The 17831-nt window shown below is 43.8% G+C and overlaps 1 protein-coding gene across 2 annotated transcripts in view; it reads left to right on the forward strand.

The window, feature by feature from the left end:
- Nucleotides 1-2245: 2245 nt before the first annotated feature.
- Nucleotides 2246-17831, forward strand: part of BICDL1 (BICD family like cargo adaptor 1) — a 98819-nt gene continuing 83233 nt past the window's right edge. Inside the window, exons 1-2 of one of the 2 annotated variants that reach the window (XR_008846224.1) lie at nt 2246-3086; nt 11347-11562. Coding sequence is in view for 1 of the 2 variants with exons in the window: in XM_056529867.1 (XP_056385842.1) it covers nt 2787-3086; nt 11347-11562 (516 nt within the window). In the remaining variant the exon portion in view is untranslated. The remainder of the gene's footprint in view (nt 3087-11346; nt 11563-17831) is intronic. The other variant, XM_056529867.1, reaches the window with a different exon arrangement.

A 17831-nucleotide genomic window follows, 5' to 3' on the forward strand; every position in this document is an offset into this window, starting at 1 on the left:
AATCATAACTACATGCAGGAAAATGTATACGTTTAAAATTGTCATATTCTGACCCCTATAATTTTTAAATTTTTCTGCGTATGGGACGGTATAAGGGCTAATTTTTTGTGCCGTGATTTGAAGTTTTTAGCGGTACCATTTTTGCATTGATAGGACTTATTGATCGCTTTTTATTCATTTTTTCATGATATAAAAAGTGACCAAAAATGCACTATTTTGGACTTTGGAATATTTTTTGCGCATACGCCATTGACTGTGCGGTTTAATTAACGATATATTTATATAATTCGGACATTTCCGCACGCGGCGATGCCACATATGTTTATTTTTATTTACACTGGGTTTTTTTTATGGGAAAAGGGGGGTGATTCAAACTTTTTTTTTTGCAAGGTTATAGCTCTCATAAGAAACCACTGATCGATGATTCTGCCGCTTGTCTGCTCATGCCTGGATCTCAGGCACTGAGCAGTCATACAGCGATCGGACAGCAAGGAGGCAGCTAGGGATCCTTCAGCTGTCATGTAAGCTGTTCGGGATGCCGTGATTTCGCTGCGGTGATCTCGAACAGCTCCCTGAGCTAACTGGCATGGTTTCGCTTTCACTTTAGACGCGGCGTTCAACTTTGCGCTATTTAATTTCATTCAGCCCTTAACTACCCCTATTTGTGAGTGTCTGGGTTTTTGTTTAAAGTCCTATGCAAATCAATGGGAAATGTATGTTCCCACATAACTTCCGTACTGCTGGAGATATTTCAATACAGTGGTCCCTCAACATACGATGGTAATTCGTTCCAAACGACCCATCGTTTGTCAAATCCATTGTATGTTGAGGGATCCGTGCAATGTAAAAAGTGCATTAAATACTCACCTGTCCCCGCCGCTCCGCACCGCGTCCTCACCGCTCCCGATGGTCTCCCAGGGGCTCCCGATGCTGTCCCGCTGCTCCGGCGTCTTCTTCTGGGTCCTCCGGCGTCTTCCGCATCTTCACCGGAGTCTGGGCCTCGCTTTCTGATGACGTTATTACGTTAGCGCGCCGGGACGGCGTGCGCAGCTACGTAATAACGACGCCGGAAAGCGAGGCCCGGACCCCGGAGAGGACCCGGAGCAGCAGGGATAGGTAAGTGAACCTGCTGGGGCACATTACACTGCTATCCGACAGCAGCTTAAGCATTTTGCGCTGCGGATAGCAGTTAATGCGATGGCCCCTACATATAAAAGCATTGTATATCGATGCTGACATCGACATGCGATGGCCTCTGAGAGGCCATCGTATGTAGATTTGATCATATGTCGGGGCCATCGCATGTCAGGGGGGTTACTGTACCTGGTAAACATATTACTGGTCGGGATAGGAGGTCAGGATAGGCGGTCGGGATAGGAGGACGGTATAGGAGGATGGGATAGGAGGACGGGATAGGAGGGCAGGATATGTGGTTGAGATAGGAGGTCGAGATAGGAGGACGAGATAGGAGGACGGGATATGAAAACGGGATAGGAGGACGGGATAGAAGGTCGGGATATGGCCGACTTCAAAATGGCTACCATGGTCACCACTATCTTGAAAAGTTTCCCCCCTCACATATACTAATGTGCCACAAACAGTAAGTTAATATCACCAACCATTCCCATTTTATTAAAGTGTATCCATATAAATGGCCCACCCTGTATATATTACATATACAGAAATATATATATATATATATATATATATATATATATATACATACATATATATACAATAAATATATATATATAAATATTTAACCTCTTGGGGACGCAGGGCGTTAATACACCTTCTAATTGTTGGGGGGGGGGGGGGGCAGATCCACAATTTGCAATGGGGCTCACGGAACTAGTTATACCCCTGATCTTATATCTGCCCTAGGGGGAAAACTAGGAGAGGGCAAAATAAAGTTTTGCCTAGGATGGCATAAATCCTTGCACCACCGCTGCTGAACAGGTTAACATTTCACCAAAGCCTGTGCCTAGAGATAACTGACTATAGCTATTTAGGCAAAGTCTTAGTACATAACCCGAGAGTCAGCGATGCATCTGCAATGTGGAAACACTACAGCTCAGTGCGAAGTGGCGCTGAACTGCCGCTAGGGGCGCGCACACTACATGCCAGCCTCTCCACACAGCTGATCGCGCAATCCTTCCCAGCCAATGGGCTGCGGGCTCGAAACAGGTGCTGGTGACGTTTCGGCTGCGCACGCATTACCAGGTTCTTGCAGAGATGGGTGCGGGGGAGCGCAGCGCTGCAAGGAGAGGAGAGCGCAGCGCAGCCCGAGGCCTGCGGGGCCGGACACCCTGCTACTGATATCATAGGGTGCGGGGGGAGGGGGCTGGGGAGCTCACACTGGCCTGCACCAGGTAGTGTTGGCACAGACTGGCACTAGACAGGGTGCGGTGTCAGTGAAGACAGGTACCTAGTAAGAAATCAGTATTGATTGTAGGCTGCAGGGTTCCTGTCCCTAGACAGTGTCTGGGCCCCGTTTGGGGTGTGTATCTATCCCTTGCTGAGGGTAGCAGGCGCAGAGCCCACGCAATGGTATAGTGCGGGTATGTGAGCACCGGCAGGCCGTGCACCGGCATCACATTTCTCCCCCTGTAGCGCCCACTTAATCTACAGCGCTGTACAGTGACAATCCAGCGGTGCGTGCGTGCCCAGAGCACTGGGGGTGTAACAGGGCACAGTGTATAACCCAGCTCCAGTGCCCTGCTGCCCGGGCATAGCCTTCTGACCGCGGCTCCCAGCTTCAGCACCAGCCGCCCGGACAGCGCCTTATGGAGCTTCCTGTCAGCCGTCGTTCTACGTCCTCCCCAGAGCGGCCTGACCAGCCGGAGCCGGGGTGTGGGCTGCTGGAGCTGGACGAAGAGCTAGTGCTAATGGCTGCAGAAGGAGAGGGGGACCCGGAGGAGGAGGCCGAGGGCTTCGGGGAGGACCCAGCTCTGCTCTCGGTCATTCGGCAGAAGGAGAGGGACCTGATGCTGGCGGCCCGGCTCGGGAAAGCCCTGCTGGAGAGGAACCAGGACCTGAGCCGGCGGTACGAGGAGATGCAGAGGGAGCTCACGGAGCGCCTGGAGGTCAGGGCTGGTATACACTACTGTGTGTATGGGGTGTGTATTCTATGTGGATGAGGTGTGTGCTATGTGGATGAGGTGTGTGCTATGTGGATGAGGTGTGTGCTATGTGTATGCTATATATGTGTATGGGGTGTGTATTCTATGTGGATGAGGTGTGTGCTATGTGTATGCTATATATGTGTATGGGGTGTGTATTCTATGTGGATGAGGTGTGTGCTATGTGTATGAGGTGTGTGCTGTGTATGTGTATGGGGTGTGTGCTGTGTATGTGTATGGGGTGTGTGCTATGTATGTGTATGAGGTGTGTGCTATGTATGTGTATGAGGTGTGTGCTATGTATGTGTATGAGGTGTGTGCTATGTATGTGTATGAGGTGTGTGCTATGTATGTGTATGAGGTGTGTGCTGTGTATGTGTATGGGGTGTGTGCTATGTATGTGTATGAGGTGTATGCTATGTATGTGTATGAGGTGTGTGCTATGTATGTGTATGAGGTGTATGCTATGTATGTGTATAATGTGCTATGTATGTGTATGAGGTGTATGCTATGTATGTGTATGAGGTGTGTGCTATGTATGTGTATGGGGTGTGTGCTATGTATGTGTATGAGGTGTGTGCTATGTATGTGTATGGGGTGTGTGCTATGTATGTGTATGAGGTGTATGCTATGTATGTGTATAATGTGCTATGTATGTGTATGAGGTGTATGCTATGTATGTGTATGGGGTGTGTGCTATGTATGTGTATGAGGTGTGTGCTATGTATGTGTATGAGGTGTGTGCTATGTATGTGTATTAGATATGTGCTATGTATGTGTATGAGGTGTGTGCTATGTATGTGTATGAGGTGTATGCTATGTATGTGTATAATGTGCTATGTATGTGTATGAGGTGTATGCTATGTATGTGTATGAGGTGTGTGCTATGTATGTGTATAATGTGCTATGTATGTGTATGAGGTGTGTGCTATGTATGTGTATGAGGTGTGTGCTATGTATGTGTATGAGGTGTGTGCTGTGTATGAGGTGTGTGCTATGTATGTGTATAATGTGCTATGTATGTGTATGAGGTGTATGCTATGTATGTGTATGAGGTGTGTGCTATGTATGTATATGAGGTGTGTGCTATGTATGTGTATGGGGTGTGTGCTATGTATGTGTATGAGGTGTATGCTATGTATGTGTATGAGGTGTGTGCTATGTATGTGTATGAGGTGTGTGCTATGTGGATGAGGTGTGTGCTATGTATGTGTATGCTATGTATGTGTATGAGGTGTGTGCTATGTGTATATGATATGTGCTATGTATGTGTATGAGGTGTGTGCTATGTATGTGTATGCTATGTATGTGTATGCTATGTATGTGTATGAGGTGTGTGCTATGTATGTGTGTGCTATGTATGTGTATGCTATGTATGTGTATGCTATGTATGTGTATGTTATGTATGTGTATGAGGTGTATGCTATGTATGTGTATGCTATGTATGTGTATGCTATGTATGTGTATGTTATGTATGTGTATGAGGTGTATGCTATGTATGTGTATGTTATGTATGTGTATGAGGTGTGTGCTATGTATGTGTATGAGGTGTATGCTATGTATGTGTATGAGGTGTATGCTATGTATGTGTATGCTATGTATGTGTATGTTATGTATGTGTATGAGGTGTATGCTATGTATGTGTATGAGGTGTGTGCTATGTATGTGTATGAGGTGTATGCTATGTATGTGTATAATGTGCTATGTATGTGTATGAGGTGTATGCTATGTATGTGTATGAGGTGTGTGCTATGTATGTGTATGGGGTGTGTGCTATGTATGTGTATGAGGTGTGTGCTATGTATGTGTATGGGGTGTGTGCTATGTATGTGTATGAGGTGTATGCTATGTATGTGTATAATGTGCTATGTATGTGTATGAGGTGTATGCTATGTATGTGTATGGGGTGTGTGCTATGTATGTGTATGAGGTGTGTGCTATGTATGTGTATGAGGTGTGTGCTATGTATGTGTATTAGATATGTGCTATGTATGTGTATGAGGTGTGTGCTATGTATGTGTATGAGGTGTATGCTATGTATGTGTATAATGTGCTATGTATGTGTATGAGGTGTATGCTATGTATGTGTATGAGGTGTGTGCTATGTATGTGTATAATGTGCTATGTATGTGTATGAGGTGTGTGCTATGTATGTGTATGAGGTGTGTGCTATGTATGTGTATGAGGTGTGTGCTGTGTATGAGGTGTGTGCTATGTATGTGTATAATGTGCTATGTATGTGTATGAGGTGTATGCTATGTATGTGTATGAGGTGTGTGCTATGTATGTATATGAGGTGTGTGCTATGTATGTGTATGGGGTGTGTGCTATGTATGTGTATGAGGTGTATGCTATGTATGTGTATGAGGTGTGTGCTATGTATGTGTATGAGGTGTGTGCTATGTGGATGAGGTGTGTGCTATGTATGTGTATGCTATGTATGTGTATGAGGTGTGTGCTATGTGTATATGATATGTGCTATGTATGTGTATGAGGTGTGTGCTATGTATGTGTATGCTATGTATGTGTATGCTATGTATGTGTATGAGGTGTGTGCTATGTATGTGTGTGCTATGTATGTGTATGCTATGTATGTGTATGCTATGTATGTGTATGTTATGTATGTGTATGAGGTGTATGCTATGTATGTGTATGCTATGTATGTGTATGCTATGTATGTGTATGTTATGTATGTGTATGAGGTGTATGCTATGTATGTGTATGTTATGTATGTGTATGAGGTGTGTGCTATGTATGTGTATGAGGTGTATGCTATGTATGTGTATGAGGTGTATGCTATGTATGTGTATGCTATGTATGTGTATGTTATGTATGTGTATGAGGTGTATGCTATGTATGTGTATGCTATGTATGTGTATGTTATGTATGTGTATGAGGTGTGTGCTATGTATGTGTATGAGGTGTGTGCTATGTATGTGTATGAGGTGTATGCTATGTATGTGTATTAGGTGTGTGCTGTGTGTATGAGGTGTGTGCTATGTATGTGTATGAGGTGTATGCTATGTGTATGGGGTGTCTGCTATGTATGTGTATGAGGTGTATGCTATGTATGTGTATGAGGTGTGTGCTATGTATGTGTATGAGGTGTATGCTATGTATGTGTATAATGTGCTATGTATGTGTATGAGGTGTGTGCTATGTATGTGTATGAGGTGTGTGCTATGTATGTGTATGAGGTGTATGCTATGTATGTGTATGAGGTGTGTGCTATGTATGTGTATGAGGTGTGTGCTATGTATGTGTATGAGGTGTATGCTATGTATGTGTATAATGTGCTATGTATGTGTATGAGGTGTGTACTATGTATGTGTATGAGGTGTGTGCTATGTATGTGTATGAAGTGTGTGCTATGTATGTGTATGAGGTGTATGCTATGTATGTGTATGAGGTGTGTGCTATGTATGTGTATGAGGTGTGTGCTGTGTGTATGAGGTGTGTGCTATGTATGTGTATGAGGTGTATGCTATGTGTATGGGGTGTCTGCTATGTATGTGTATGAGGTGTATGCTATGTATGTGTATGAGGTGTGTGCTATGTATGTGTATGAGGTGTATGCTATGTATGTGTTTATGATATATGCTATGTATGTGTATATGATGTGTGCTGTGTATGTGTATATGATATGTGCTATGTATGTGTATATGATGTGTGCTATGTATGTGTATGCTATGTATGTGTATATGATGTGTGCTATGTATGTGTATATGATGTGTGCTATGTATGTGTATTAGATATGTGCTATGTATCTGTATATGATGTGTGCTATATATATGTATTAGATATGTGCTATGTATGTGTATGAGATGTCTGCTATGTATGTGTATGAGTTATATGCTATGTATGTGTTTATGATATATGCTATGTATGTGTATATGATGTGTGCTGTGTATGTGTATATGGTATGTGCTATGTATGTGTATATGATGTGTGCTATGTATGTGTATGCTATGTATGTGTATATGATGTGTGCTATGTATGTGTATATGATGTGTGCTATGTATGTGTATTAGATATGTGCTATGTATCTGTATATGATGTGTGCTATATATATGTATTAGATATGTGCTATGTATGTGTATGAGATGTCTGCTATGTATGTGATGTATGTGCTATGTATGTGATGTGTGAATATGGTGTGTGCTGTGTGTATGTATAAGGTGTGTGTGATGTATGTATATGAGATGCCTGCTCTGTATGTGGCATGATATGATGTGCTGTGTATTTGTACTACATGCATGGTGTCACCTCAAGGTATTATATGTTTGCACATGTATGAATGTACACATATATGTATGTAGGTAGGTACTATACATTCACATGAAGTTTCCATGTACTCTGTGTGTTGCACTGAATAAGACTATGATATGAACGTGTTCTGCATTCTGCATGTGTGGTGAGTTCATTGATGTAAGCTACTAATGTAATTTGTACAATATATGTGACATTTACATGAACTGTTTGCACGGCATATACCTGCACTATAGGGGTCTGTGTGGTGAGCACATGATATTAGGGGTGGTACGTGAATGTACCATATCTGTGTGATATACACTGCACATGTGGTGTGTACATGAGCTGCATTCACTACCTCTGTGTGCTGTACAATCTCAGCCCCAAACTCACATTCTCAGGGGCGGGGTGTGACGTCATGAGGGGGCGGGGCTATGATGTCACGAGCTCCCGGCGCTAGCTCTAAGCGTTTGGAACATTTTGTTCCAAACACTGAGCAGCGGAGTACCCCTTTAAACAGATCTTATGCTTCTCACACATGAGGGTTTGTTACATTTGTATCTGGCCTAGGCGTTGGTTTTTAAAGGGCTTTCCAAGATTTTTTTTATTGATGACCTATAATCAGGATAAGCCCTAGGATCTGAAATACCATGGCATGGCCACTGCACAATGAATGGAGCCAAGGTATTTGGCTTCATTAACAGTGTCAGCCCCTTCAGTCAGCTGATCATTGAGGGGGGGGGGGGGCAGAAGTCCACCCCCACCTTTCAGATATTGATGGGCTTTTCTGAAGATTGGCCATCAGTTAAAAAGTCCTAGGCAACCCCTTTAAGCTAAATAACCTGGACTTCAGGCTGACACATTTTACCTACATTGATTCATTGATTCGTCAGGCTGTTAGGACTAATGATGGATTTGGTTCACAAAAGATTACCAAGACTGGATTAAATTATAGCAAACGTTCAACTGCAAGAAGTAGTAGCTCTGCATGGACTTTTAGACTAGGGTTAAGCTATGACTCTTTATAGCACTAATGGTTGATTTTAACTATTGAAAGACGGCAGCAGTCCAGAAGATTGTATACAGCTCAACATATGGCTCAGTGCTCCAGCTTTAGATCAATAATTAAATCAATTAAGGTGGCCGAATATTTTCAGTAAGTGCCAGCCAAATGTTTATGTTTCCCCTATGAGGAGGGGAGGGGTAAGCTGCAGCCAGACAGCTCTGGCCTAGCGCCCCAGATTTAAAGGGTTGGGCAGTGAAGTTCCATGCGCAATCCTTCTCTCCACTGATATCATCGGTTGGTGGAGAGTCAGGAGGCCGCCATGCACCTTATAGTTGACGGAGGCGTGTTTAGCCAGCTCTAGTCTAATGTGTATTGGCACCTTTAGTAGCCTCTCAAAAAATTGCAGTGTAGACCAGGCCTAAGTCTTCAAATATGAACTAGAAGCTTTCCAATGAGCACGATGAAGATTATAATAGATGCTTTCTATTTAAGATTCTCCATTTACTACCAGGAGTGGCTTAAAGGGGTACTCCACCCCTAGACATCTTATTTCCTATCCAAAAGATAAGATGTCTGATGGCGGGGGTCCTGCCGCTGGGGACCCCCACATTCTACCATGCGGCACCCACCTGTAACGGCTTCCGGAACCACTGGAGGCCCTCAGGCTAATACGATCCCGACCACGAGAACGGAAGATCGTGACATCACGACTCCGCCCCCCTGTGTGATGTCACACCCGCCCTCTCAATGCAGGTCTATGAAAGGGGGCGTGACAGGATAGGTAATATATATCTGAGCAGTAGTGGTCCAACCACTGGGAACTCAACCGATCATGGGAATGGGGGTCCCTTGTCACAAGTACGTGGAGCAGCAGCGCTTATGCTCTGCCCCTGCCCATTCACTCGCTATGGCTCTTCCAAAGATAGCCAAGTACAACTCAAGCAGTGTGTTTCCAGGCAGGCTTACCAAGCTTTTATTTACTCACGCTCCCTACCATGTTATCAGAGCATTCTCAGTCATAAATGAGGCCATAGAAGTAGAAAATTGCTGTTCAGTGTTTATTCCCTTCCCCCATACACTACACAGCTATTAGTTTGTAATGAGGGCTGTAAGTGACTAATATAAGAGGAAACTGAGTGCATTGTATAGGGGGCCACCTCCGTACAATCCTTTACACTTATAAACAAAGATGTGACCCTATAGAATTTAAAGTGCTCTTTAGTAAGCCTGGTGTAGGGTTGTCAGTCATACAGCAGGTAGTTTGGCGCACCCCTGAAATGCAGAACATTAAATGGGTCACCTTTGTAGATTCAGTCATGTTCAGAGCTGGTTAACAGATTTGTACTCCATCCAGAATCAACTGGTGTGGAAGTAACTGGCTGAAAGAATGTGCCTGAGCCTTTCGCTACTATTTCTTTTGCCTAGATTTAGCGGCTACACAATAAGTGAGACATTTTACACACATTATCATATCTGCAGATCATAAACCAATCCAAAGGAAATCTGTGTAGGTGCAATATACAGCATACATGATCACATTAAATAATACCTTCCAAGACCCATTGCATACAGCCTGTATTGTCATGGGAGGGGAAGGTGCCATCAGCTGCTCATTCCCTCTGCTTCAGTCACTACAGGGGTAATGCAGTATAACATTTGGCAATTTAAATGAATTGCTACCCATATAATACATGGAAATGACCCAGGATCTCCATTGTAGCTGTGTAGAGTGGCTCCCTAACTGTATATCCCTCATGACATCCATATGCCTTAGTAGGGCTTATAGACTGGGGTTATATAGAAGAGAAAATTCCTTGAGGGTTTGTTCACACGCTCTTTGTTTTTGTGGGTTTTCCGCAGCGTATTTGAAAGGGGCGGGCTCTTCTTGGCTGTCCATAGCAGATTGTCCGCAGCAGAATTTAGGCTGCGGAAAATCCGCCGCAAGCCCCATTGAAGTCAGTAGAGAAAAAGACAAAAAGAGAGGTGCGCTCCTAGTGCGGATGGTTCAGACAGGTGAGCCCCTTAGGATAATTAGGTAGGCTTACCAGAAGTGGTCATGCTCAGGGCACAACACCTATATCTGCATGTAGTATCGCTCGGTGAAGATGAGGTCAGCAGCTCCTGAAGTCCTCTCTGAGTGAGCTAGTCACTCAGCATTTCTGATACAGTCTGGAAAAATGTGAACCAAAGGCCTGGGACACATAAAAGGAGGACTGGGTTCCGGGCGCTTCCCCTCCTAGTAGAGTACTGAATCTTAGGCAGGCAGATCCATAGAATAAAAAGGGAGTTTATTCGCTAGCGAATAAACTCCCTTTTTATTCTATGGATCTGCCTGCCTAAGATTCAGTACTCTACTAGGAGGGGAAGCGCCCGGAACCCAGTCCTCCTTTTATGTGTCCCAGGCCTTTGGTTCACATTATTCCAGACTACATTGAAGTCAGTAGGGACTGCGGCGGATTTTCCGCAGTGTAAATTCCGCCGCGGACAATCTGCTATGGACAGCCAAGAAGATCCCGCCCCTTTCAAATACACTGCGGAAAACCCGCAAAAACAAAGAGCGTGTGAACGCACCCTTAAAGAGTTTTAATTTAAGTTTTAGTTTAAGTTTCATTTAACAAAGAACATAGTCATAGAAACTGCTAGGACTAGTTGGAAGAAGCGATTGACTGGACGTTCTCTCCCCATTTCAGTGTAGGAGACAAATTCTATAGAAAGTCCATGGAGCCTATCTCCTACAGTGAGTCGGGGAGAGAAGTGCTCAGCCAGGCTCTACTCCCCACTCGCTCTGAACACCAAGATCCTGAAAACTTTTGACATGTCTCTATGATACATGACAGTAACACATGAAAACTATTAGAATGAACAAGTGGTGCATAGACCTCAGGTGTAGCCCTTATCTAAGTGAAACTAAAGTTTTCATTCCTAAGTTTGCCAGTGAAGTTGATTGTAACATATTTCTGTCCTCAGCATCTGGAGCAGGAAAAGCATGAACTGAAAAGGAGGTTTGAGAATCGTGAAGGAGAATGGGAAGGGAGAGTGTCCGAGCTGGAGAGTGACGTAAAGCAGCTACAGGAAGAGCTAGAAAAGCAGCAGGTGCACCTGAAAGAGGCTGACCGCGAGAAATGCTCAGCTGTCCAAGAACTCTCAGAACAGAACCAAAGACTTTTGGAACAACTTAATAGGGTGAGTGTCACCTTCATACCTTGACACCTTGTAAAATTGTTATTGTAACTAAAAGGGGGACCCATCAGATGGTTCCTTTGACCCTATTCAGAGCTACTGACTGGCTAAGAGGGATCATGGGACACCTGTGATTTTACTGATCCAGGAAGACTTTTCAGGAGATGCAAAAAGGCCCAGTTCACAATGGCTCCATGTCGTCATGGATCCACTACTAAATGACCAGTGAATATGTCAGGTTTCCATCAAGTATCTATTTTGTACTGGATAAAACATGCTACTTGAGGGTGCGTTCACACGCTATTTGTTTTTGCGGGTTTTCCGCAGCGTATTTGAAAGGGGGCGGGCTCTTCTCGGCTGTCCGCAGCAGATTTTCCACAGAGGAATGTACGCTGCGGAAAATCCGCCGCAAGCCCCATTTAAGTCAGTAGGGACTGCGGCGGATTTTCCGCAGTGTAAATTCTGCCGCGGAAAATCTGCTATGGACAGCCGAGAATACGCCGCGGAAATCCCGCAAGAACAAATAGCGTGTGAACGCACCCTTAAGATCATGCTTTCTCTCACCCAAGTGCTGAAGAAGTACAGTTTGCCACACAAAAAAGTGTACAGGGATGAGGTCCATCCCAAGCGCTCTTCAAAAGAAGGGTCCCATAAATCTTTTTTCCATTCTGCAAAGCCCTTTCCAAAATTAAGGATTGGAAAAAAGGAAAGCTAAGAGAAAACATCCATCTTGCTCCCAGCTTCTGTCTGAGTCGTCACCCTAATATTTACCAGAATCTGTAAATCTAAAGGATTACTCCCATCACCTCATAAGGTGGAACTAGGGTTGCATGAGGGTGAGAAAGCTGATGGCCATTCGCACTCACTAAGAATTACAGGTGGGAAACTCATAAGGGCACTGCACCCTGACACACACAGTGGATAGTGAACACTCAGTGAAACATAAGTTACATAAATGAAAAAAAGTCATATCCATGCTATAACATGTTACACAATGCTGACTACAAAGAAATGGAAACCTGATGAAAATCAGCTAATGGAAGTATACCACAACCTTACACTCATAGTAAAGCTCTGTTTGGGCATCACACTATAAACAGTAAATGAAAAAGATCTGTCATACTGACAAATTCTCTTTATTGACAACACAAACAGAAAATACATTGATATAGAAAGTAATGAATAGTCGGCAACTCACTGCTTCTTCTCAGTCTTCTTTATTGTATAAAATACTCACATAACATAGACGGTGGGGAGGGACACAATAGGTTTTTTTTTTTTAAGGCAACAGCAGCCGTTGTTTTGCACGTAACCCGTACGAAACAACGGCTGCTGTCGTCTTCTACATACCCCCCCCTATTGTGTCCCTCCCCACCGTGTATGTTATGTGAGTATTTTCTACAATAAAGAAGACTGAGAAGAAGCGGTGAGTTCCCGACTATTCATTACTTTACTTCACGCCCCTCCCATAGACATGAATGGAGGGGGCGTGGCGTGACGTCACGTCCCTAGTCCCGGAAACCCGGAGGTTTCCAAAACTAGAGACGAAGTTGCCGGGGGGTCTCAGCAGAGGGTCAGACATCTTATCCCCTATCCTTTGGATAGGGGATAAAATGTTTTTGCCCGGAATACCCCCTTAAATACAGTTTAAATCCAAACCTGGAGGTTCCCGAAACTGGAGATTCAGCACCCGCATAGAATGCCGGGGCTGCAGGGAGATCGCGGGGGTGGTCTCAGCAGCGGGCCCCCCGCGACCAGACACCTTATCCCCTATCCTTTGGATAGGGGATAAAATATTTTTGCCTAGAATACCCCTTTAAAGTGCAATGGTGGAATGATGCTTTTTACATACACCTATGTATTACTCTGGGCTCAACAGTGATGTGATATTTTTTCAAATATGCTAAACTTGTCGTCTGTGAAGTCAGCCATTTGCCATTGAAGAAATCCAAAGTACATTTATGAGTTTAGCTGCAGAGGACAATTACATGTAATTGTAGAAGAGAATTGTTGTTCGGAGTATGCTTATTGTATATGACAGTTCCATCACTTGCATCTGCAAATATAGGAAATGAGATTATGTTTGTGTACACAAGGGCAATAGGCCTCCTTCATTCTCTGTCTGGAGACTGTCTATAAATAGAAAAAAAAGCTGCTATCAGCCTTACCTAAGACTGCAGTCTAATAGGATCTCCTGAGCCGGACACTCTTGTGTTTGTTTATGGAATAAACCTTAGTCAGAGGTATGACCATGAGCCATAGTGCTATAGCCTTTTTTCATTCATATATAATTTTTTATGCATTCCTTCAAGAACTTATTCAGTTCTTAAAGTTAATACATTTTTGCAGTACTGACTTCACAGACAGCTGGGATCAGTTTTTATGCAGGTTATCTACATTATGTTAGAAGGGAGCCCCAGTGATCAGCTAATAACAGGATGTCATGCTGCTGCATCGGTAGGTGCACACCACAGGCTGCATTAAAGGGGTATTGCAAGGATTTTTTTTATTTGACTATGCTACAGAGGCTGTAAAGTTAGTGTAGTTCATAATATAGTGTCTGTACCTGTCTCTGATGGTTGGTCTCACATTCATATCTGATCTTTGCTCTGGATGTTCATTTTTAACAGTATATGAAATGTACTTCTGCCTCAGGTATTCCCAGGATGCAGTGCGGCCGAGACACTTCCTCACTAGTCAGGTGATGACAGGGAGCCTGTTCTGCTTTAATGGGTGGAGCGACCACAGGGAATTTGCAACAACTGGAGGCACCCTGGAGGCAGCACTGGTTTTTTGCATGGAATTCAGCTCATTTGTCACTGTTCCATGATGGGAGTAGTAGTACCTGTACTAATTGACAGATCGCCCGTTGCGATCCTCCTGTATAATGTATAGATGCGGCCAGCCGCTCTTCTATGGTCCCCTGCACTGACGTATATATACACCTATTCATATTCACTTTTTTCTTTATTATTTACATTTTTTTAGGTAGTACTACTACTCCCAGCATGGAACACACTGTTCCATGATGGGAGTAGTAGTACATATACTAATTGACAGAATGCCCGTTGCAAACCTCCTGTATAATGTATAGATGCAGGCGGACGCTCTTCTATGGTCCCCTGCACTGCCGTATATATACCTATTCATATTTCCCGCAGAGAGCTGTGATTGGCTAGATGGTTCCAGCCAATCACAGCTCTCTGTGGGAAATAGGAATATGTATATATATAAGTCAGTGCAGGGGACCATAGAAGAACGGCCGGCCGCATCTATACATTATACAGGAGGATCACAGAGGGTATCAGAAGTGACATCCACTGTGATCTTTCCTTAACTGCAGGTACTACTACTCCCAACATGGATCACACTCTGCTCCATGCTGGGAGCTGTAGTACCAGCATTAATAGACAGATCGCAACAGGTGTCAGAAGTTACACTCGCTGCGATCTGTCTATTAATGCAGGTACTACAGCTCCCATCATGGAGCAGAGTGTGCTCCATGTTGGGAGTAGTAGTACCTGCAGGTAAGAACAGATCACAGCGGGTATCACTGCTGCCATCTGCTGCGATCGTCCTGTCTATTGCAGAGATGGAGCGGTTTTCTCCTGTGCTGGCATCTCTGCACTATACTCCGGCCACTCACTCATTCATATTTCCCGCGAGAACGGTGATTGGCTGCAACATCCGGCCAATCCCCACTCTGGGCAGAAAATATGAATGAGTGATGTTCTATTCACATCACTGGCCGAAGTACAGAGCAGAGATGCGAGCGCTGTATAGAGCCACTCAACTTCTCTGCTATATTGTGGACGATCGCATCGGGTGTTACGACTGACATCCGGGGCGATTTGTCTATTAGTACAGGTAGTGGTGTGGATGCTGGATAACCTAGGCAAGGTGCTTGTCCAGTCCTGGTGAAGATGGTGATGCTTCTCTGGGGCGCCTCCGGATATGTGGATGTTCCAACCTCCGACCCAGGTAAGGGTTAAAGAAGGAAGGTGCGGAAGCAATTGAAAGTTTTAAAAGGCTTTATTCAGACGATGCGTTTCGCAAGGGGTCCCTTGCTTCATCAGGTCAGACAAAAGGGGTAAAGACAGTCTTTATATACAGTGTATACTTGAAAATTACCTGATGAAGCAAGGGACCCCTTGCAAAACGCGTCGTCTGAATAAAGCCTTTTAAAACTTTCAATTGCTCCCGCACCTTCCTTCCTTAACCCTTACCTGGGTCAGAGGTTGGAACATCCACGTATCCAGAGGCGCCCCAGAGAAGCATCACCATCTTCACCAGGACTGGACAAGCACCTTGCCGAGGTTATCCAGCATCCACACCACTATCGACCAGACCGACACCACGGAGTATCGGGACAGATGCTCGGCAGCCTAGAGGAGAATATATAGAGTGCATGCACTCAGAAAGCTTACATCAGTGTTGTGCCTGAGCTTGCGCAACACTAGAAGGTGAGTGTGTTAATTCACACTTTTACTCAAACCCACAATTTTTGTACGTGCATCTTGTACATCCGTTGCAATTATCATCATTTACGGCACTTAGATAGCGCCCCCTTTGTTCCCCTTTTATTCCTTTTCTGCACATATTAGTACAGGTAATACTACACCCATCATGGAACAGGCTGTTCCATGCTGGGAGTAGTAGTACTACCTAAAAAATGTAGAAAATAGAGAAAAAAAGTGAAACACAAACACTTTCTTAAAAAAATAATGAAAATGTTGTTATAAAATATATAAATTTAGTTAAATAAAAAAAATCTCTACTGTATCCTTTTTTTTTTTTTTTTTGGTACCCAACAAATTTTGGGTACCAAAAAAAACTGCCAAGGTGCCATTTCCACACAAATGAAAAAACGGCTGAAAAAACGGCTGAAAAAACGCCAGAGGCAGGAAAGTGCACTGGCGTTTTTTCATGCGTTTTTTTAAACCCAAAAAATGCAGGACAAAATAACAAGTGGAAACTTAGCCTAAAGTGTGCTGGTATGCTTTGGAATACCGTTTTTTCTTATGTTTTACTGTATAGGAAGGTGTAGTTATCCCATAGAAAATGTCTTTACTACTCTCCCCCTGTAAATGCTGTGAGTAGGCAAAATTGGAACAGAGTGTATACTAGGAGCTGTCATCCTGTTCCGAATAGTTTATATGGCACCATTAAAAGGAACGGTCAGAACATTCACTCAGAATGGTAGCAGGTGCTGCAACATCACTGATTGTGTGATAGACTGCTGAGAAATGAGATGCTCTGCAACAGCTCTGGACAGGATCTGGCAGGAGTGAGGTGGGAGGGGAGTAGGCAGGGTGGGGGGCTGTGATGAAGAGCTAAGGAAAAGCAATTGTAGTACTGAGCAGCTGCTCAAATCAGGGAGTATAACCAGGAAGTAAAGGGCAGTAAGACCCCCAAAACATTATTTTTTTTTTTACTTAAAGGGTACCTCTCATCAAATAAACTTTTGATATATTTTAGATTAATGAATGTTGAATAACTTTCCAATAGCATGTTAATGAAAAATACTCTTCTTTCTATTGTATTTTTCCTGATCAGTCCTGTCAGCAAGCATTTCTGACTCATGCTGGAGTCCTAAACACTCAGAGCTGCCAGCCTGCTTTGTTCACAGCCAAACAGGCTATGAACAAAGCAGGCTGGCAGCTCTGAGTGTTCTCCTTTGTGAACAAAGCAGACTGGCAGCTCGTAGTGTTTAGGACTCCAGCATGAGTCTGAAATGCTTGCTGCCAGGACTGGTAGGGAGACCCCTAGTGGTCATTTCTTCAAAGTGGAAAATTAAATAGAAAGAAGCATATTTTTTAATAACATGCAATTGTGAAGTTATTCTGCATACATTAATCTATAATATATCAAAAGTTTTTTTGATGAGAGGTACCCTTTAACATCAGAGTACCCCTTTAAGTTCCAGATAACCAGTAGCCTGCACTTGAAGGGGGAGATTTATCAAAACCTGTGCAGAGGAAAAGTTTCCCAGGTGCCCATAGCAACCAATCAGATTGCCTGTTTCATTTTTAACAAGGCCTCTGAAGAATAAAACAAGCAATCTGATTAGTATCTATGGGCAACTGGGCAACTATTCTCTGGACAGCTTTTGATAAATCTCCCCCGTAGTGTGCATATTGTTTCCCTTTCTTATCAAAATAGTGTATTCACATGAAGCACATTTGTTGCAGAAACTTTGGAGACTGAAAATCAGAGCGGTTCCTCTAAATGTGTTTGTTTTCAAGGAATGGGACAGTGTTAAAAATGTCTGT

This window comes from Hyla sarda, chromosome 1 (genome assembly GCF_029499605.1).
Source record: "Hyla sarda isolate aHylSar1 chromosome 1, aHylSar1.hap1, whole genome shotgun sequence".
Lineage (NCBI taxonomy): Eukaryota > Metazoa > Chordata > Amphibia > Anura > Hylidae > Hyla > Hyla sarda.